This window comes from Gopherus flavomarginatus, chromosome 5 (assembly GCF_025201925.1).
Source record: "Gopherus flavomarginatus isolate rGopFla2 chromosome 5, rGopFla2.mat.asm, whole genome shotgun sequence".
Lineage (NCBI taxonomy): Eukaryota > Metazoa > Chordata > Testudines > Testudinidae > Gopherus > Gopherus flavomarginatus.
This window is the reverse complement of record NC_066621.1, coordinates 74,081,906-74,105,356: the sequence shown is the minus strand read 5'-3', so window position 1 is coordinate 74,105,356 and position 23,451 is coordinate 74,081,906. Positions and strand designations below refer to the sequence as shown.

General features: G+C 41.6%; 1 protein-coding gene across 10 annotated transcripts in view; it reads left to right on the top strand.

Annotated features, from left to right (window-relative positions):
* Positions 1 to 11,071: 11,071 nt before the first annotated feature.
* Positions 11,072 to 23,451, top strand: part of NAV2 (neuron navigator 2) — a 356,425-nt gene continuing 344,045 nt past the window's right edge. For all 10 annotated transcript variants that reach the window (XM_050955210.1, XM_050955208.1, XM_050955206.1 and 7 more), the window contains exon 1: positions 11,072 to 12,162. In XM_050955210.1, the coding sequence (XP_050811167.1) occupies positions 11,905 to 12,162 (258 nt within the window). In that variant the 5' untranslated portion in view covers positions 11,072 to 11,904. The remainder of the gene's footprint in view (positions 12,163 to 23,451) is intronic.

Here is a 23,451-nt window from a genome sequence, read left to right as displayed (position 1 = left end):
GCAGCATTATTGACCAAAGTTTCAGGTCAGGACTCCACCCCCAGAGTCCAATACCTGTTTCCTTTGTCTTTTCAGGTGCCGAGAATGAGATGGGCAGGGAAAAGGGGAGGTGTCTTGGGGCGTTTGCCTTTCCTTTCTATAGTTTTTAGTCACTCTTTGAAAAGCATTTCCAGCTGAGAACCAGGAGACATGCAGTCTGCTGGAAGCGGGAAATGCCATGCTGCTGCTTTCCTGAGATGCAGGTCTCCTTGTCCGTACCCACCTTCGTTGCCAGAGACTGGCCACTTGATAGGTAATGGCCCATTAGCTTGGTTAACAGCTGGCTGGAGCATCAGCTTGCCCTTAGTCTTTGAGAAACTGGTTTAACCACTTCCAGACTTATCTGGAAAACATACTTCAGTCATGATTTTAGTTTCATAACTTGATCTATAATGTTGGCATATGCACTTCACCATATTGCTGACCAGCAAGTTACGAGTTTTCAAATGATACCTCACAAGGCATACCTTGTACAAAGTTTATTACAATTGTGTGTAGGGTGTGGACATGGGTGTATTCCAACACAGCGTACTAACATGGACGTGAGTGGAGCAGAGTCTACAATTAGTCTTGACCTCTAACAAGCCGTCTTGCGTACGTTTCACATTTATTTCAGAATGATTGATTTAGTATTCCATTTTAGTCAGTAATGCTTGGTCTTTACTTTTCATTGTGGACCCGCATGAAGGCAGCTTAATTAATAGAATGGACTGAAAAAAACTTTTTCTAACTCCAAATCAATCTAAAAAATGCTGGGGCTTTTGCCACTAGGATGCAGGACTCCTGTGCCCCCTCTCCCCCCATCAAATTAGGATCCCTCTTTTCTGGGTAAGAGGAGTTGGTGTCCAGTGCGAGTGTAAGTATATCTTCTACAACTAATGTTCACCTACAAATACTGCAGGAGGAAATGTAAATACAGAAAATTGGACCTTTCAGTGCTTTGTGTCATTTCATTGTTTGTTTACATGAATTATGTTTTAGTCAGATCTGCTTTGGGGAAATTATAATATACAAAACTTGTGGGATGTTTTGGCATTGATAGCTCTTGTGGATATTCCATCTCAGACATGTCACAGGAGTTGGTTTTATGATTCTAAATGCTCCGGTTTGCATTTTGCCATTAAGTCATGTGATGGGATGCATAGGATCAAACGTAATCCATTAGGTCTGTGCAGCCAAATGTTGAGTACCATGAATTCAACACAGCATCATGGGCAAAATGTAAATTTACAAAAAGGCTCAGAGTAGAATAATATGCCACCCTCATTCAAAACTCTGATTAAATGTTTAAAAAAAATAGCTGTTGAGGAAACCAGTCAACCATCATCATGTCATCCTTTGGTTTGAGATGCAGCAAAATATTTGTATAGACATTACTCAGTAATGTGGCCTTTGGTTGTGAGTGCTTAGTTTTCACATTTTTAATTTCATTATTTAATGGGTGTGGGTGGAGGTTTCAGCTGTCAATTCACAAGTGGGAAACAGGAAAGGTAAAAGATAAGTAATCACAAAAAGCAATTCTTCAGATCCAGAAAGCAACCGACCATTGTGCCCTGCAGTGCCCACAGATTTGGGGGAAGTGGAGCTGGGGGGCAGAAAAAAGAAAGAAAAGAATACAACCCAGCTTTCACTGAAAAACAATTTCTGACCCTTTTCTTTGCAAGGAGATCTTGAAAACTTAAACCAATGTAAACTGATTTGTTGAAAGGTACAAATGTTGAAAGGTACAAGCAAAGCATTTTCAGGTAAAATGAGTCAGATACATTAGGGTGTAACCCTATTTCTTTGACCTTCTCTGAAATCCCTACCAGGCACAGTAGTATAATTATGGTGGATAGGGTTGGTTACATTTGGGGAGAGGGTGGCAAAAATTGTTTTACAGGCCAGCTATGCCATTGCATTCATCCGAGACAGTGAGCTAGAGGCTCATGTCATGCATGTAAATTCAGAGTAAATCCTGGCCCCATTGAAATCAATGGCAAAACTCTGATTTACTTCAGTGGGTCCAGGAATTACATGGTCGGTGTCTTTTGAAGTTGCATTTTCATTTTCTGTAAAAGTTACAGCATCATCCAGTGTATTTAAAGGAGCTCTGGAGACACTCAGGCAAATGTCCTAACAATATCTTTTGCATAAAACCCATAAAGCTCTCTGTTTCCTTTTCCATCATTGTTGATTATCCAGGTATTTGAGAGTCTTTCTACACATTTCTCTCTAAATAGCCTGCTCCACTTTCCTGCTTCATTCAGCATTCACCGATCCAATGTTTGTAAAATCACAGTTCATCACATGGAACAGTATGACATGTAGCAAGCAACTTCCAGCTGAGCATAACTCCTAGTGGCTGTGCTAGGGGAGGCTTTCCTTTTTTGGGGCTCTTACGGAAGCGCTGTTATCTACTGATCAAGAAGGTCCAGGGTTTGAGTCTTGGCTGTGGAACATGAAGGATGTACACTTGGCAAGTCCAGGATGTGGGGGACTCTGCTAATTGTGCTTGAGTATCTGGCCGCCAGTTGGCAAGTACAACAGGAAGCATTTGTGATGGCTCAGGCAGTGGGCTGTGCATCATTAAATGAATTGGGCAGGAACTGTCTGAATGGACAAGAGAGCTTCTATTTAACAAAAATTCCTTGATAATCAGCAGTTCTGGGAAAGGAAATAGAGAATCAGTACTTGAGAGTTTAATGGGATTTTGAGAATCTGGCCCTAAAAATGTTATAATTTATCAGGTTGGCATCAATGGAGCTACGCTGATTTATGCCAGCTGAGAATTTCTCTCTTTATTTTTTTTCCTTGCATGGTGTCAGTGATGCTTTGATCTTTAGGAAACGGGGTATATCTGCATTCTTATACTTTAAGGACTGACCATTTTGATGGGATTTATTTGAAACTTCTAGGGTTGCTAATGTTGGGAGGGTTTTGGGCTCTAGGGCTAGGTTGGTATAAATGAGTGCTGCCTCTCTCTGCCAGGTTGATCTCCTTTTCCTAGCCTGTCTTCCAGATGTTCCCAGCACTAAGCCCTGATTGCTCTCTCAAGCAGCAACAAAGCAGCTGGATTTGGTGCACATAAACAGAAGAAGGCAAGGTTTGAGAGAAACTGTCAGGGAAACAGTTTGACAACGAGACTATCAACCCGTGAGGATGGGGTTCTGTTCCAACATTTCTCAGAGAGATCTGTGGAGGTAAGAACAACAACAAAGGGAGTACAGGGAGGATAAGAGAGAGCATCCAAGTTTTTCAGTTCCTGTCTCAGATTTGACTTGATCCTGAGGGTTCTTAGGGTTAAAGTAGTTCGATATTTGGCTCATTGTCACTTTCTTTCAGTGATGTGTGTGTTAGTATGAGCCTAGTCACCAATGTTTTCTTAGCTTTCCCAAGCAGAGGAGGCTAGAGGCAAAGTCATGTCAGATATAAAATAACATTTAAACTAGTGCTGTGAATGGAGGGGAAAGGAGGGCACATCTGTGCCTAGGACAAGAATACCCAGATCTGTATCTTTTGGGAAGATGAGATTTGCAAGGATCATTCTAAAGTGGTGTACTGAAATAGTCATTTCGGATACTGTTAGAATATGGAGTCGCTATAACAATGCTTCACATCCCTGTGACATTGCAAATCACAAAGCACTGTATAAGCAATAATGAACAAAGCTTCACAGCTCCCCTGTGAGGTAAGTGCTATTACCTTATTTTACATGTAACCCTTCTCTGCCCCTCTGAGTTGGCAGCAACAAGAGACGGGTTCAGTATCCAGGGGTTCCGTTTCAATAACACAATGCATAACTGGCTCGAGCCCCCACCCAGTGACCTGCGACACTTACATACCACACCCCCTTGGGTGCCTCAAGGAGGCAATACTTCCCCTCTCGCAAGCATGGAGTCTGAGTGTAGCAAAATCCTTTTAATAAAGGAAGGAAACAATGTGGCATCCCATTGGAGAAACACCACAAACAGGATTATAACACAAACCATAAGCAAAAACCCACCTCCAAGTACGTTTGGCAATGTCCTTTCCCCCTTAGGGTCTTAAGCCCAATTACCCCAAAGTCCAACAACCCGAAAGTCTCTGGTCAGTGCCACTCCAGAATTCAAAAGTTTATCTGCAGAGTTTTCGCTCCCCCAGCCTGGGTGGAAATGGGGCAGGAGTCCACACAAGGTGTTACGGGGCACCTTACGTGGGCCAAGGCCAACTGCTCTGCCTCTCCATGGAGTTCTGCTGCAGCCTTCACCACAACCAGCTCCACTACACCAGCTGTGCCGCTCCTCCAGCCATCCCTGCAAACCACTTCACTCCGCTCATTGTTCCGTGGGCTGCTCCAACATGCTGCAAACTTCTCCACTCTGCCAGCCGCTTAACGATAGGTCTTCAGGCTCCCCCACTAGTTAACACAGCACTCAGTGATCTCAGCTCAGCTCTTTCAGTGATTTCAGCTCTTATAGAGGAGCCCTGGTGCACCACTGGCCCAACATGAACTCAGCTCAGCAGTCTCTAGGTGGACTCCTAATGGAATCAAAATTAGCTCCACTCTTTAACTGTGGAGAGAGGAGGCTGTGCAATTGGTGTTCTAGACCCTCAAAAGGGGGCCCATACCATCTGGTGTACACACCAGTCCCCAACCTCTCTCAATTCACTGGGTATTGGAACCCATGTCCCTTGTTTAGCAAGTGTCACTTAAGTTATATTGAGACATCTCTGTCATAAAGCAGTCTCGTAGTTCCTCATTCACATAATCAGGTGGCAACACTTTATTTATCCTGCCGCAATAACAAAGAAATTGGGGATCCCAGAGCTGTCAAAATAACCATCCCAGGCTGCATTGGGCTATGCTGGGCTTGCCCATGCAAATATCTGAGAATTCACACTTTTTGAAATTCTTTCCACACTTCCCATAATTCACAACCAGATGTCAGGGTAGAGCTCATCCTGACTCTGCTTACATCCATATAGGGAAATTGACTTCCTTAAGTCAAACACGGAGTCTGGTTGAGTGCCTGGGTGTCTGTCTGGAGCCTGCTAGGAACATGAATGTGGGATATCTTCTGAGAAGACATGATCACGGGTCCAAAAATGACTGGAAGGCAGTGAAATCACAGAAGTGGCTGTTGGGCAAAAGGTGCTTGGCATGGTAGCTAATGTTTGTGCCGCTCATCATGTACAAGTAAAGTATTTCCAGGATTTCCACTGACTACAGAGATCAAAAAATGATCAGACAAATCGCTTAGGGAAATTTCAGGGTATTGTTGAATGGTGTTGGGTAGACCAGTTGCTTGGATGCAACTTCAATACCTGCTGTTATTGTCCTCACTGTCACTACCAGGTGCAGAATGGCCTGATGTAGGATCCAATGGTCAGGAGTATTACTCGGAGCAATGGTAGTGCCAATATCTTTACAGTGCTGCTTGTACTGTTGCAAGAAGTTTTGTGTGTAGACATGATAGGCCTGCTTTGCACCTTGTGTAGCGATTTACACTTGTGCAAAGATGATGTAAAATGCCACCATTATGATTTATTTGTTCATATCCCCTTGGCAGTCATTTTGCACAGGTGTGAATGACTGCACAAAGTACAAGACGGTGGAGAATCAGCCTGGTAGGTGTCAAAAATATTCCAAGAGTTTGCGAAAGTGATGGCAGGATCAAAATTCTGTAGTGTAGGCCAAGCTTCAATGGCAAAGCTGGGAATAGATCCATGGTCTTCTAATTTCCGCCGAGTACCATACAGAGATCTCCAGTGCAAAGACTGATTTCCCTGGTGTAAGCCATAGGGATGCCAGATCAGATAATTCATGTATATGCCTGTTTTCTAACCACTGGGCCATGCTCCATCCCTCAGTATCATAGCAAAAAATTGGGGCTTGATCCTGCAACCCTTATGCATAGAAGCAATTCTTATTCACGTGAGTCTGGACTTCAAAGGGACTCCTTTCATGAGTATGACTTTTGGTATTAGGCCCTTGGTTTTTAAATAATATGACAAAAGATTGATTTAACTATTAAAAACACCTGCAATGCCAAGAATAGTCCTTGGCAGAACTCTACTGAAGTTAATGGAATTATGCCAGGGATGACTTTGCCTACAGTCCATAGAAAACTAGTCTTCTGGCAACTGTAAATCTTGAAAAGAAAGTTTTTGTGGGAACAATATTGGTGGTAGATGACATTTTAGGTAGCTTTACACAGACTTAAGTGATTAGGCTGAGATTTGAGAGAGTTCCGTAAATGCTTCAGGGAAAAAGAAAATATTGATAATGGTATCTTTAACCTGGTGAATGAGTTAAGCTCAATCATCATTGCTGAATTATCAGCACACTTAGCCAAGGTAGTATTAATAATAATAATAATTTATTTTTACTTTTTCTGATTCCCCTTTCACTTACACTGGTGCAACTCTGTTGCCTTCATTGAAGAAGATGATTTTCACTAGTGAGACAAGAATCAGACCCACTGTTTATGAAAAGGAACATAAAATCTCTGCACATTGTGTCCATATATGTGTCAGATTTTGATTGTCATTCCCACACCCACCCCTGTGTTTTGGATGGAGCTAAAATCAACACAGTTGTTTGTGTTTAATAACTGCATATCATAAACCTTCTTGTTATGCCTGAAACATCCTGGTGCACCAGCATCAGCATTTTCTTTCCACTCAAGTCTGAGGGCAATGCTTTCTTGGTTAATCTATGCTGCACCAGCAGCAGAGGGAGCCCCAAAACATTAATTTTACATAGGTCTGACAGACCTATGTAAAATTAATGTAAAGTTCCCACTGTGGGAAACTTTATATTTTTTTACCTGTTCACTGATTTGTTTTTGCCAACATATTATATGTTAAGAGTTGGGCTAGTCAAAATATTTTCATCTCAACTGTTCTCCACTGGAAGATTGGGTTTTCAGATATGTGAAATTTTTCACTAAAAATGTCTTTTTTTTTCCCCACAGAAAATGTATTTATTTATGTAAAATAATCAGATGCCTGAAAAGCAAAATACTTCAGCCAAAAGCTACACTATTTTGATTTGGAAATGCAGCTGCAGTGCCTCATGGGATTTGTAGCTCAGTTGCCTTGTGTCCTCATTCTCCTCTGTGGAGATACCATAGCCAAGGACAGCTCCCCTCTGCAAGAGAGAAGACCATCATGCATCATGGGAGATGTAGTCCAATCAGAGAACTTAGCCTATAGAGAACAATGAGAGCATGATGCACCCAAATGACAACTCCCATCAAGCATCGTGACAGCATTTACCAATTAAAATATTTCATTTTTCAGCCAAATATTTTTAATATTTGAATTTCTTCTGAAAATAACCCCCCTAATTTCTCAGCCAGCTTTAATTAAGAACATTTTTCATAACGTTAGAAATGCATGAATAAAAGCCAAAGTCAGAACAATTAGTTTTGACACAGGAAGCATACATTTATACTGGAAAAGCAGCATTGTTTGACCCATAGCCCATCTTCAGTCTAATTTATGGCCTCATACAGAGTCCACAGATTATTTTTGTTATTGTCATGAGTCATATGGTAAAACATAGTCCTCAAGCCCTCAGGTGGTGGAGGATCTGCATAGTGTGACCCTTCGTGATATGGGAGTTAGATTTTAACCACTATAACCCATTTTTCCTTACTACAGAAAACACTTCTGCACCTTAATTACACAGAAGAGGCAGCTTGGCCATACAATTAATTACTGTAACTTATTTTAAGGTCATCCTGGCACCATTGTTACCATTGGAGGTAAAGTTAATTATTAAAGCTTAAACTACAGGAGAATTGCTGTGCTAGTTGCTTTTTAAAAGGAATGTAATCGTCTCATATTCTATAAAAGGAAAGCACACAGGAGGCAGACATAAAGTACAGGAACTGATGTAGTTCCCACAGAGATTTTGGACACCAAACCATGCTCTTCCCAAATTCCAAATAGAGGGGCAAAAAAAGGGAAGCTATTACGAGTATACCGTAGGTATGTCCAAAACCACAGAAGTTTATAAAGTCTGGCCTCAGAGTCTAGGTGCTTCTCCAAATTCAGTACATATCTTAATAGGACAAGAGAGATTAAACAAACACTACATGTGTTTAGGAACAGATTCTCTGAAGCTAGCACAGGAAAGTGTTAACTCTACCTGTCACCCTCTCTGAGGCTTCCTGCTATGAAGGGAAGGTATTTAAGTTTGTGGCAGACCTTCTTGGGCTCCCAGAAGCCCTGATCATCCCCTTCTTGGTTAGTGTTGCCTAGAAGACTGCTTCAGTACACCACACAGCAGCCAAGGGGGCATCCATGATTCTCTGTTAATAGCAGACATTCCATTCCCTAGCTCCCCTCCTTGAGAAGCTGCCCTTTGACTTTACTGCCTAGTTTTTCAGTTCATGTAAGAGATTTACCCAAAGGATCTTCATAAACAGGTGAGGACCATGATCACTGCCTGAGTAGGACGTAGGAATGAAAGAGGGGACGAAGAAGGGTGTTGCACAGGGGAAGGAGGGGCTAGACAAAGATGGAATGGACGCTGGAATGGCTCCTGCACAAGAGAATTGAGTTAAAAGGTTTTTTGCACTTTCACCTTTTCCCTGTGTGTGCATGGTAGGGGCCAGTGTGACACATGTGGCAGATAAGGTTAGTGAAGGGAAGATAAGGTTAGTAGTTTTTTTATTTGAAATATCGCCTTTTAATCATAGTTTATTCTTTCTTTAGTATTGGAAATTAACCAGCGTATTGAAATTGGGTGATTGAAAATCCCAGCCTAAATTGTTTTTCTAAGGAGGCTAAGTGAGCTAGATGCCCAACTCCCATTGAATTTCTGTTGTGAATAGGCACATTTGAAAATCCATGCCTTAAGGAACAACTGAAAATAACTAATAATCTTCAAAGATGGGTCAAGGCAGAGGGATAAAACTTCAGGTTCTCCACCTGTGCAAATGTAGCCTGTAATGTGACATGTTAAAATGTTATGACATCATTTTGTGACGTGATGATATTGTGTCTTGCCAGCAGGACACTGTATCTCAGTGACATTGAGTTACATCATTTGGATCTGATAAAATAGTCACAATAGAATACACACGCACAAAGGGTGCCTAGATTGCAAGGGATTAATAATAGAAATTTCTGCTTTTAGGTCCCTAGTCTGTATGTGACCCATAATGGAAGCAGAGACTGTAAGTTATTTCGTTTGTTGGCTGTTCAGTTGCCTATGTGGAATTCAGGTTAGATCCTGGTGGGTAGGTGTCCACATCATTAAACCACCAAAACAACTGGCATTCAGCAGAAGGCCTGGATTGGATTCTAGAGTTATTCCAGTAGGTAAAGATAGAGCCAGTAGGGAGTATTCTGTGGAAACTTGATTTGTTCTTGTCCAGGAGCATGGCCATTCTAGGGAATAAATATGAGATTCCTTCACTAGGGAATTCAATCTACCATCTTCGACAAAAATGACGTTCAATAGTCATTAAAAAAAGTAGCACTAAAAGTATTTATTTTTATTTACACAAATTAATTTTGTATATTTCTTGTGTCTGCAAGCTAGGTAGTTAGCTTTTCAGGATGCAGGCAGATCCCCGAAAACTGGCAGCATCTTATGAAATTGGGGGAAGATGCACTGAATCTAATCAAACTCATAAGCAAAAGACAAAAAATAAAGATATGTTACCTTTTCTGCTTCTTCAATAGTTTATTAATATTGCAACAAAACTAAAATTAGTAGCATTAAATAAGTTTTAGCTCCTACAACTACCAGATCTTTAATGTGGTAAATCTGACATTGGTTGTCAAGTTTTATGCTTTGAATTTTTCTTCACAATAATTTCTAGCCAGAAGCTGTGCTTCATACTGTGACAGGAGAGAAAACATTGGAAGGCCTATCTCAGTGAGATGGAAGAATAGAGATGAGCAGTTTGTAATCTGAGATTAGTGGATAAAGAGACTAGAGGGAAAATACATTTACTGGTAAAAAAAATAAATAAAAATTACCCACTTAGAGGTAATGCAAAGCATCCCACGGAGCCAGTGTATTTTAGGGTCGGGGTGTCAAAATCAAAATAAATATTTAACATGTTGACTTTGTGTAAAATTACAGAAGCATCACATAACCCACTTTAATTATGGAGTCAGTAGCAAGTGCTAAGCAGGAGAGACAGGAGTTTGCAATGATAGCATGTCCAGGGTTTGTATTTGTCTATAAATAACCTACTGGGTACTAGATATGAACCCTCTTGCAAAAATACTCCACAGTTTAATATGATCTGAGCTTAGGCTATCTGTTCAAAGAGGCAGTCTGTAGGGATTGTTTTACATGCAAATGTTAGGTGGGAAGTGTTGTTGATAGTGGTTAGAACAGGAGGTGGGTTTTATTTTTAACTGTCCAGTTACCCATTATGTGACCTGGAGCAAGTCACTTAGCTCTTCCAGTATCTTGCTGTAAAATGGGACTAATTATCCCTTACGATCTTTGTCAACTGTTGGCATGATGGCCACCATCTTGGCCTAACTTGCTAGGAATTGAACTGGAGACCTCCAAAGATAAAGCATAAGATGATACAACTTGAGCTAGCTCATGTCCTCTATGTATCAGGGTAGAGCATTACACTTGGAGATCCTTAAATGCAAGGTGCTATACATGTGCAAAGTACTGCTAACAGGTTAAATTAGTAAACCCTTATTCACAGAAACTCCTTTACACTTTTCAGGGGGAGTTTTCCTGAATGAGGAGTGAGTAAAAATTGAGTGATGATTCAGTCCCATGTGTTTTTATTTGAAAATGCTTTTTTAAAAAAATATGGCTAGGAAACTCTAGTGCATCCTTAACATTAGCACAGCTCAGCTGTGAGTGCTGCTGCAGAGCTGTTACAGATCCTGCTTTGTACTTGAGCACAGTCACACAGTTCCCTGCCAGTCACAGGAGTTGAAGCCACTCCTCTTTTGCAGAGATATTTTGTTTCTGATTTGAGTTGAGAGGACCAATCAGAGGGCTGCACTGTTTCACTGTGCTGTCAGATTGCAACCTTCCCCTACTCCAGCTAATCTCTGTAGCCTTCTTTGGTGTAGGCACAGCAGGCTGCCTCTAACACACACAATATATTAGCAGTAGTGCTGAAGTCTGTGTCAGTGCCGATGTTTAAAATGAGGTGGTGGCTGCTGTCCCTCCTATTTGACAGCTGAATTTTTACTCCCTGTTTCACGATCATCACTGGAAGAGCTGGGAAATTTTGTTGCCACTGGCATTTTTTAAAATTTAAATGTCATCAATGGGCGTTTCTCCTTCTGCTCTAGCATCATTGTCCTGTTCACAGATATTAAGACTAAGAAGCTTGATTCTCTAAGGCTTGTATCCAAGGGCATCAGTCATTAACACACTGAGCTACATCTGCTTCTTGGCTAAGACTGAAGAAAGACATCTTAAGCTGGAAATCCTGCTTGCTCGCCGCTCTCTCTCTCTCTCTCACAAGCACTGCATATGCTGCAGCAGATTCTTTTTTTTATTCCAAAAGGCTGCCTCACTTTGGAGATGCAGTGACAAGATAATGAAGTAAAAGTCTCCCATTTCCAAGAAAGAAAATTATAGGAGTCAGCAACTGAAAGGGAAGAACAAGTTAAATAGCAGTAGCAACAGAAGAGGAGTGGAAGGAGGACAGTGGTTGAGAATTAAAATAAAATTAGAGGAAACAGGTGGAAGGCTCACAAGACACTGAGATAATTTAGGCTTAAGGGTCAGTTTCATTCATTCTATTATTTTCTAAGCAGTTTTTGGAGATTCCTAAGCAGTGCTGTTTTACCACCCGGCTTCCCAAACCTGCCTTTTCACTCTCTCTGGCTGCTGCTGCTACTACTGTTGCTGCTGCTGACAGAAACTTGTTAGGAAAGCAGAAAGAGAAAATGCCAGCCATCCTGGTGGCCTCCAAAATGAAATCGGGACTACCTAAACCCGTACACAGCGCTGCTCCCATCCTGCATGTCCCAACGGCCAGGACCATCCCGCAACCCTGTTACCTGAAGTTTGGGAACAAGGTGGAGGTGACCAAGCCATCATATTCCAGCCAGATCCCCCTCAAATCACCTCATGGACATGAGAATGCAGGGGATGGCTTTCCCCTCAGGAAGAGTAACTCTCTAGAAAATGGATTTGACACACAGGTTAGAAAAGTGTGGTCTTTTGAGAGGAGTGTGTGTGTGTGTGTGTGTGTGTGTGTAGGGAGGTGGTGTTTGGTGGAGGTGTCGCTATTTTTGGTGGTGGCAGGAGGTGATCTTGGTTTTTTAGTTGGTTTGGTGGCAGGGTGTTGGTTGTCAGGTGTGCTGTGTATTTGGGGTATGTGATTTGTATTTATAGGGGTGTTGACTGGGTGGGTGTGTTCTGCATTTGTGCTGGTCTCTGATGGTGGAAGGGCTGCTAGTTGTGGTGGGTGTATTTTGTATGGGGAGGATGGTTTGTGATTGTATGTGATGATGGGCAGGTTGACATGTTCTATATTCAACTGCAGTGTATAGAGAATATATTATCAGTCAGATTGTACTCTTCAATGCAACTGGCTATCTAGGAAATTCATGCTAAATGGAATTTTCCATCTTTAGACTGCAAATACATGTCATCAGAAACAGCATTTCATTTATAATATGCAGTATTTAGGTTTCACTTGAATGTGCATCTGTGTGGTTCTTTAAATATGTTGCTTTCCACTGTGAGAGAAGAAATGTACGTTCCTTCACTTGTTTTATTTTTGCTAGTGTACTAACGTTTTCAGCATGGATCAGATTGCCTCTCTACTGCCGATGCCTCAATGTGCTTGACAGCAGTGTAAGCAGTTAGTATGTTAGAGTACTATGGTGTGAGCAAAGCGGATGGTCCGCTGCAGCAGCAAACTGAACTGATTAACATTATATAGAGGTTGCTGTGTAGGCGTGCGGTGTATTTTGAAAATAGCCCTACATATCATGAACCTCCTCTGCAGGCATTTGAAACTGGGAGAAGACGGGTGATGCACTAGAAATGGAGTCTTTTTTAATGAATCCTAGCTGTCCCCTCTTTCCCCCAGAATACTGGGTCATCTGTGCCATCTAGGGATTGCACACTGTGGCCTCTTCTCTTAGCAATAGCATGACTGCTGATTTAGTGCATTTGGCCTCCTGCTCTGCATTTTAGGATATGCTGCATTTTTCTGGCAGACAGGGTGACGTATCAGGCTAGTCAGGCCAGACTAATGTGACTGTACCAGTTCCTGAGGGATTGAAAGCAAAAAAAAGTAGACGTGCTAGTGGTGTCAGAAAGGTGGCAGCAGATAGATTGACCTTTGCATCACATCATGCTCTTAAGAGAGGAACAAATGCTATTCCTTCTAATCCTTGAGTTTTCCCTTCTAATTCTGAAATGTCAGCAAAATCTCTGCATACATTGCTTGCTATCTCACTGAGACATGCCTTGGTTCTGTATTAAGTTTTAATTGCTGCATAAATGTTTATTATTCATTGGTATTGTCTCATTTTAAATAGTAATTTAGGCATAAAGAGACTATTAGAGTTGTGGAGTTTTGGGAGGATGTATTTTAACCCGTATATAGATATGAAGCACATGTTTGTATATCATACTGAATTGTGTGTTTTAGCAAGGCAAGAATTTGGCAAAAAAAATGTAGGAGTTTCTTATTGGGTTTGGGGTAATTTCTTGCCACAACCTGTGGGAGAAATCCTAATTTATTAACAATGCCCATTGACTTATTTGGGTCCAGATCTCAGCAGGTGACTAGCACCTCTTAGGATTGGTCCAGACCATATATGATTACGTATTTTTGGTGTTATGTTAACTGGGTTAAAACTCTGGTAATCACATTTCTTTTATGCTCTGTTTATTGTTCCCACCCTAATTACCTCCATGCCCATGTGGGTATTATGCACAGCTGTTCCCACCCAAGATACTGACTTGGGACATTGATCTACACTTAATGAGTTTCTTCCAGACCAATTATATCAGAGCTAGTGTTCTCTTCCCCCCTCCCCCACTATGAGGGTTTCTCCTGTCAGATGGCAATGGTATTTTCCTCCTAAAAAGCATGCAGCTGCATCCAGGTAGAGGAAACATAGGACTGGAAGGGACCTCGAGAGGTCATCTAGTCCAGTCCCCTGCACTCATGGCAGGACTAAGTACTGTAGAGGATGCCGAGCCTGATAGTCCCACACAGATTGATTCTGGAACAGTTCACCCAGGACTAAATATCTCTAGAAGGGTCCCAGAGCCTGCTTCTGAGGAGTGAATAGGCATATCCCCAGCAATATTTCTATCTTAGGTACTCGTATAGCCTCCACTACTAGAGTATCTGAGCACCTTATCATCTTTGATGTAGTTCTCCTCACAACATACCCGTGAGGTAGGGAAGTGTTACAGATGGGGATCTAAGACCGAGAGAGACACTGAGTGATGTGCCCAAAGTCCCAGGGGTAGTATATGGCAGAACAGGGAATTGAACCCAGGTCTGGGGTTCTAGGCTGGCAATCTTTTCTAGCAAATTTGGTCAGCGACCTCTAGTCAGGGGCTTTGCCAGTGCACTTCAATCCCAAGCCATTGTCCATGGCTGTTTTAGCGTTGGGCTCCTCTACCTTGACATCTTAGGTCCTGTATGGTACTTTGGAACATGACTGGTGAGCCTCTGGCCTAGCTGAAATACTCGTTGTTTTTAATTTGATGATAGTTTCGGCAGTCACAAGCCCTAGCCCTGGGTGCCATGTGTCATCCTGTTCACCCTACAATTTGCTATCCTCTTTGACTGGCATGATGACACCTTTCTTGTGGTCTGGGATGGGCAGCTTCCCTCTCCTCCTAACCAAGCCTTCTCTTCAGTCTGGCCAGAAGGTAGCTCTGAAGGGCTGCAAAAAATCAGACTCTTCTCATTGTCACCTTGTGGCAACCTGTAATGTGAAGTAGCCCAGAGTGGCAGCCATGAGAGTATTCTTAGGTCTTGTCTCAAACATGGCAGAAAGGTGAGCTGGTTGACCCTGTCTGCTGGGTCTTTCATCATGTCCTGTTTTGTAAATATTTTTACTGTGTTGTTGCTATTTTCATTGGGCAGAATTTTGGCTGCCTGTGTAGTTTACTTTGTAAAAAGTCATACACTTAACAAACTCCCAGCAGGCAGAGGAAGCGTTGGGAGGAGTCTGAGTACCCCACTTCCGGCACCTTTGAAACACAGTTGTTGCTCTACAGGTGCTGCACTGGAGGAGCCAGCACAGGGCATCTTGGGATGTGGTCAAGGGGTCTGGAGTGAGGTACATATATTAATGGCTGCTATGCCCAGCCTTCCTACAGTAAGGAAACAGGTGCACATTAATGCGGCTTTCGATGCATACAGTTTCTCCAGTTACTCTCTGTCTAGGAATTTATGCCTTTTTCATAGTATCTGAGCTCCTATTTGGAGGATGGTTATGCCTCTTTCCCTGCACTTGGCTCTGTGATTTATTGTGGGGAAGGAGCCCTGTTTGTTGTTTAGAGCAGGAAATTAGGAGTCAGAACAACTGGGTTCTAATCTAGGCTGGTTTCTGTGTGTGTCAAGTCACTTGCACATTAATAATATTGAATGCCTCTATTTTTGAGTGTGTAACCCTGGATATTTTGAACTTGATTTTCAGAGGACTTGTGCAGTCATTGCTCCCGCTGACATTAAGTGGAGTTTGGGGGTCACAAAAATTCTGAAAATCAATCCCAAGTTGTCATCAAGATGGGAACACTGAAAATCAATTGCCACTTCTGATTATTTTGACTTTTTCTTTCTCTCTAATCTGTAAAATGGGGATAATGGCTATATTCCAGGCACATTTTATGCCTTAATTAGTACCATATAAGTGAAATGTAGTAGTTAAAATCTGTGTAATTTTTATAAAAGCAATTTTAGTGCATTTTAGAGGCACTTTCTAAAGAATGATCCAAAACTCTTAGCTTCAAGTTCCAGTGCTAGACTGAAACCTTAAATTGATGAATCACTATAATATCACTATAATGTCATTGCTGTTGTATTTTCACTCATTTGTGCATTCCATTCATTCTTTTCAGAGTAGCAGCTGTGTTAGTCTGTATCTGCAAAAAGAACAGGAGTACTTGTGGCACCTTAGAGACTAACGTTTATTTGAGCATAAGCTTTTGTGGGCTACAGTCATTACACACACTGAATCTATTTTCCCATGTTAAGTATCCTCACACCTTCTTGTCAAACTGTCTGAAATGGGTCATTTTGATTATCACTACAAAAGTGTTTTTTCTCCTGCTGCTAATTGCTCATCTTGATTATTTAGCCTCTTAGAGTTTGTAGGGCAACTCCCACCTTTTCATATTCTCTGTATTTGTGTATATATATCTCCTTACCATATGTTCCATTCTATCTATTTGATGAAGTGGGCTGTAGCCCACGAAAGCTTATGCTCAAATAATTTTGTTAGTCTCTAAGGTACCACAAGTACTCCTGTTCATTCTTTTGTGTTTAATTCCCTGTATGGTTAACAATGGCTATCTCTTTGTGAAGTAATACTTACATTGTCTATTTTGTAAATACCTACCAATAAATTATACCCATATTTATAGAGCAGTTTTGGAAATATTTAACTTTGTTTCCACAGAAACTTCCATCTAACAGATAACAAGATAGGGATCTGTCCTTTACTAAATGGGATTCACCAGTTTATTTTGTAAAAAGTCATTTGTATTTTGAGGAATTATTAAATTTGCACTCATTTCTTAAGACAAAAATCACTGTTGACTACAATTCTTCCGGGGAGGAGAGTGTTTTAGGGATTCAATAATTAAACCATCAAGAAGATAGTATTGCCTCAAGAATACAACCAGTTGCAACCTTGCTATATTATGTTAAAATTATAAATCTTGCCTTAACCAGAAAGGACACTTAAGGATTTAATTAGTGCATTTTTTTTACTATTGTGTAATCGTCTCTAGCTTCTTGCTCTTAACTCTGTGGGGAGAACATGGAGAGTGGTTATCTGCTAGCATCTGAGAACATTCATAGTTCAGACGTTGTTTATTATTATGTTTTTATTAATTTTATCAGACACTTTATAGCTCCAAATCACTTTCTCACTGATTGTAAAACTTGATGGGGGAGAGATGTAATGGCACAGTGGAAATACAGAGCATATCTACACTACACCTGGACTGTGGGAGTATAAACTATAGTGTGCACTGGCGGGCTGCACTGTAACGGCTGTGTGTAGTCCCTGGGAGCACAAGCTAAATGATACCTAGTTCGGATTAACATTGGCCTGTTTTCAGTGTGGCACTGATTGCAGAGCCCTCTTGTAGGAAGGGGAGAAGTTAAGCAGAGCCTAGTCCTGATTGTGACCTCAGATATGCACATACAGGTCCCACTGACACCAGCTAAAGTTGCGTGGGGGTACCTGGTGGTAGAATTGGGCCTCGGATATCGCCAGAGCTATGCTGAGAATTACAACCACTAATACTGGTAACACAGACATAAAGGAGGCAATCTTATAATGGCTTTTGATTTGTAAGAAGCAAAAGTAAGAAACTTTTTATCATGTATAAAATGGAGAAAAAATGGTAGGAAAGAAATAATATTTTCAAACTTTTATTAGAGAAGTCGCAACTATGGGTGGAGGAAAAAAACCCAAGAAATAAGAGTGGCCCCAATCCATCCAAAGACTTAAGACCATGCTTAACTTGAAGGAGCATAGATTTTGGTGGACTCTGTGGTGTTTAGAAGTGCTTGTAATTATTAGAACTGGGAGTACTGGCTGTTGGGAGTCAGAAAGGACAGGAAACAGGAAGGAGGGGGGAGGAGTTGAGGAGACTGAGTGAGAGTTACAGAGAGTGCAGCAGCAGCTTGGTAAAGAGGTTTCCACTGTAAAAATAAAGTCCTGTTGAAGCTTGTTAGTACCTTGCCTGCTTGAGACATCAGACTCCTCGTATGATTAAAATTAAGCGTGTGCTTAAGTACTTCCCTGAATCATAGACAATACCTGTACCTGTCAACGTTACAATTGTAACTTTCTTTTTGAGGGATTCCCACTAACACCTGTCATGAGGAAATGCAAACAGAAGTCATCAGCTATGCCCTAGCCAAACTGTGCCCTAAAGTTGTGTTTGATAACAGTTTTGATAGCACTTTAATAGCTGCATATTAATGAGTGCCAAATTACAATGTGATTCCTCAGGAATTGTTACCACATAGAAACGACAACAACAACAAAAGCATTCATAATTTGTTTTATAGTGATCATTACAGAGAATATAAAGGGCTGTCATGTTCCTCAAGCATTTGTACTGAAGATGAAAGATTTACAGTGAAAACTCATGGGGTTCTTTTGGGGCTTTTTTGTTTTAAAGACCATGAAGCACCACTTGTTCTCAGTTTTCACTCACTGTTAGTTCTCTGTCTAGTCCATTATAGGTTAGATGGTGAACAAGCAGGCACTCATCATGACTGTCCTTCTGATTACAGGACAATTGGGGCACTCCTTCAGAATGCCAGTAAATTAGCACCTGGTCACCATAAATACAGTCTTTCAGACGTTCACTGTCCTCCATGCGAAAACATCTAGGGTAGGCTTTTCAGAAGTCCTCGATGTTGGCCTGACTCTGCTCCCATTGAAGTCAAGGGGAATTTTACCCTTGACTGTACTGAGAGAAGAGTTAGGCCTACACTGACTGTTTTTGAAAATCCTTCTTTTAAGCTAAATACCCTTCCTATTTCCATTTTCTAGCTGTGTGTGGTACTTCTGTGTTCTCCATTATGGTAATATCTGAGCAATCTTTAATGTACTTATCCTCACAATATTCCTTTGAGGTAGTGTAGTACTATTATTCCCATTGTACAGGTGGGGAACTGAGGCAAAGAGAGACCAAATGACTTGCTGAAGGTCACAGAGGAAGGCTGTGGCAGACCAGATAATTGAATCCAGCCCTTTAGAGTCTCTGTGTAGCACCCTGACAACTGGACTGTTATTTTCCTTTCTGGTATTTGCTTATCATTTTCTCCCTGTGTATTCTGACTATGCCCTTCAGGCTTCAGCCCTTGAAACTTCTTTTCTCATGAATCAAAATTTCTCCAGTGAGTACAGCCCCACTTTTGTTGCCCCTAATTTTTTAAATAATTGTTATGGCTCACCACTTTAACCCTCTTGTTGTTCTTTCTGTATAACAGTGCCCAAACTGGACACCACTGTCCAGCTGTGCTCTAACCAGTAATGAGTTCATTTTGGTGAATAATTTCTTCCTTCTTGTTACTCTGGTCCCCTGTTTTTACTAGGGTGACCTGATTTTATAGGGCCAGTCCCAATATTTGAGGCATTTTCTTAAATAGAAGCCCTTACCCCTCTACCCTCTGTCCCGATTTTTCACACTTGCTGTCTGGTCACCCTAGTTTTTACATCTTAGTGTTCTGTTTTCCTTTCAAGCTGCAGTGGGATATTTCTCTGACAGCTTTAGGGACTTCCTTTCTAGCACGCCTACATTTTTTGCTCATTCTGTCTTATATAGAACATCTCCCTTCTTATGTATGTTCTTTGTTTTCTTTAATTCTTTTAGACTCCAGACTTTCTGATTTAGGCTTACGTGCACTGAAAAACATCAGCTATTTCTCCACATGTGCATCAAACCTTTCTAACTCTTCTGACTTTTTATGGGTTTAATTCCATTCCACTATTAGCTGGTTGTACTCTGAGAGAGATTCCACATATAGTCTGGTAGTACTCAGAGAGATGTATATATGTATATACAGAGTGAGAGTGCAGAGGTGGTGAAAATGAGAGAGAATGAGCATTCTGCGTGTGCCAGAAGATTGGCCTGACTAGCGCTTCACCTTCCATGAGTATTCTTAGCAAATCATCTGGGAGACTGTCATAAAGTATTTTTTTCTGCCCTGAGTCAAAATGCTGTTGTGCAAAAAATTAATAAAATGAAATGTAAAAGATATCACAATGGTGGACACTGTACATTGGGATGGGCAAACTATGGCGCAGGGGCTGCATCCGGCCCTTCAGATGTTTTAATCCATCCCTCAAGCTCTCACCATGGAGCGGAGTCTGGGGCTTGCTCCGCTCCAGCCGGGGAGCGGCGTCAAGGGCTTGCCTCGCTCCCCATGTGCCATGGTTCTGCGCGGCTCCCAGAAGCAGCAGCATGTCTCCCCTCTGGCTCCTATGTGAAGGGGCAGACGGGGCTCTGCACACTGCCCCCACCCCAAGTGCTGCCCCCGCATCTACCATGGCTCTATGGGAACTATGGCCAATGGGAGCAGCGGGGGCAGCATCTGCAGACGGGGCAGTGCGCAGCACCACCTGGTTGCGCCTCTGCGTAGGAGCCAGAGGGGGGGACATGCTGCTGCTTCTGGGAGCTGCTTGAGGTAAGTGCCACCCAAAACCTGCACCACTCACTCTCTCCCACATCCCAACCTTCTGCCTGAGCCCTGATCCTCCTCCCACCCTCTGAACCCCTTGGTCCCAGCCCAGAGCACCCTCCTGCACCCTAACCCCAGAGCCCACACCCCCAGCCAGAGCCATCACCCGCTCCCACACCCCAACCCCCAATTTCATGAGCATTCATGGCCCACCATACAATTTCCATACCCAGATGTGGCCCTCAGGCCAAAATGTTTGCCCACAGCTGCTGTAGATGCAGGGAGGGGAAAGGAGGCTGCAGGAGAAGAAGGGATAGCCGAATTTCTCTTCATTTCCACTCTCAGAAACCTCTGAGACTGCACCTGCAAATATTAGAGACTATTGCCTCCAGATGCATTTTCTGGAAAATTGGAACTACTTACCTGAAACCTTACTGTCATCAAATTGGGCTTGTGTGTGTGCTGGATAAATAGGGCCTGGACTTTTGTCTATTTTCCCCCAGGCACCAAGGTAACAGGCAGCTAAAAGAGATGGAGTGAGCCCCAAAACATTCTTTCCAATAGAAGTTTGCAAAACCCCAACCACTCCATTTTTGGTGATCTCTGTGTACAGAGGGACAAAAGTACAAACATTTTATTACCTCCCCTCAGTTTTGTTGAGGGGGTGAAGAGGGATTAGTTAAGTGGAACCCAAATCCAAACCATACCTGTTTTTTGCTTTGGAAAACCGAATCCTGAGTGAGGATGTTTTGTAAAACTGATGTTGCTTTTACTGATATCTGCTTTCCAGTGATCAGTGCTTTGAGAATCATTGTCCACGCAATAATCTTGGTTCCACGATTGTTAATTCAGAGGTGAGATAATGTCTCATTTTTCTCACTATAGATTTTTTAATGGTCTTTGCCTATAGATCTTTCACCTTTTTCTATCAAAGGAGACATTATTTTTATATCAATAATTAATTTCTTATTAATTTTCCTGAACTTGTAATACAGAATCAGTACTTTGAGAGACCTTAAGAAAATGCAGTTGTGAACAGTCTGACTGATGGGCCTTGAATGATACATAACTTTTTCCATTCATCATTTCAGTTTCTGCCTATTCCAGATTTTGGGCCAAATTCTGGATTGTAACTGTGGTGTAAATCAGGGGACACTTCCACTGAAGTCAATGTCCTGAAGGCCTTGCTCTGCTTTCATTTATATCCGTGACTTTAGTGGAAGTACTCTGGATTTATACTCTGGTAAGTGAGAGTAGAATTTAGTCTTTAAATTGAGTCTCTTTTGTTGGGGCGAACTGCAGAAACACAGTGTGACTTGGATTTGTTTCCAAGAGATTTCTACCTGGTTAAAAATACACTGGTAGAATATTATTTTTAGAAAATTTTATATTTGAAGCATATAACTTGCCAGGCTCCATGTGTATTATTAGTCATGAACTGTTGGTACATTTTGTAACAGGGAGCTGCTGGTTTTCCATTCACCAAGTACTGGCATTCAGTCAAACACTTGTCACTTATTTGCAAGCCTCTAATTTTATCTGAAAATTGTTCTTTGTGAAATAGTTTGTAGAAACATTTGAAGTTTCTAAAGTTATGCAAAGAATGGGCATGGAAATAATTGCTAAAACATAATAAATAAAACATTAAAACAAATTGATAAAACAAGTTGTTTTATATTTAAATCAGCCTCAGATCCCAATTCTTGCAATGGTTACACCATCTTATTTTTTCCCCTTGGAAGTATTTTTATGTGTTGACCATGGATTATTTTTCATCCTATACTTGGCTTATTTTAGAACTGGAAGCAGCATGTGGGAAAACAATAAATGAGAGGAAAAATATCTAGTTTTCAGATCTCAAAAATATTGATACCTTATTAAACTGCCTTTACTAGTTTTGTCTCTGTGTCGGTACTATTTTGGATTGTGATCTCAGAAGTCTTCATTCTCTCCTAGACCTTCTCTTATATCCTACACGGTGTCCAGTCCCTTGTCTTGAATGATCCTTTGACCCCTTCTCCCATTCTCCTGTCTTTTTTCTCCCCTCCTCCACAATGGCTAGACACTTATTCCTGAGTGTCAAGCAACCTTCTCTCCCTCTTCAAATCTGTCCTTATGTACCCTTCTTTTCGTTAGGCATCCACTGCTATGATTCTGTCTGCTCCTATCTTCCTATCTTGTACTTTGTATCACATCCATCCTTTTATACTTTAGGCAGCATACATCAGGGACTTTGTTTGGTTATGTGTTTTGACAAGTGCCATACACACATGTGGTACTGTGTACGTACTGAACATCAGTTTGGCAGTGGATAGAGTCTAGGTGTGGCAGAAGGCACATGGATAAGCTATCAGCTAGAAAAAGAACTCATTGATTCCTTCCCAGGAGTTGGTTGGCTTTTGAGTTTACTTCAATATTCAAATAGGCAGGATAACTCTCAGATTAAAAAGACTAATATTGGGGTCTGCATTTCAGCTTTATTAAGAACCTAGTGAGTCTTAATTTGGTAATAATGCTTAGGAGGAAATATAGCCAGTGCTGTGAATTATGAGACTTAGTGCAATGGGTTCATAAATCCCTCAGTCCTTAATTTGGAATCAGTAGTACTTCCAGTCCCAAGACTATTCAATCCAATTAGTCCTTCCTTCGGAAACAAGGAGGAGATGGTGTTAGATGTTTCACTTGACACCCACAACCCACACGCTGGATAGTGATACTGCAGATGCATTTTGGACAGTGAGGAGTACCTTGGAGGCTCAAAAGAATTGGGCCCTTAAAGTGTAGATCCAATGGCAATCAACACAGTCAAGTCCAGAACAGGGTGGCTCGCTTTTCTTCACTACGGGAGTCTGACCAGGCATATTTAGACAGAAAGTATATCCATGGTAGTGGGTATAAACAGTCAAGGGGGTACCTAAAACTGCTGCCTGGCTTTGGAAGCAGTTGTTCACTTTGCTTGGACTTTGTGGGTTATATTGTGTTTGGAAGAGGGAAGGGTACAAGGTGAACCCTCTTGGTCTTCCCATATCCACCTTTTTTTCCTCCTCATAGATGGCCTAGTGTTGTAACTTGGCAGTAATTA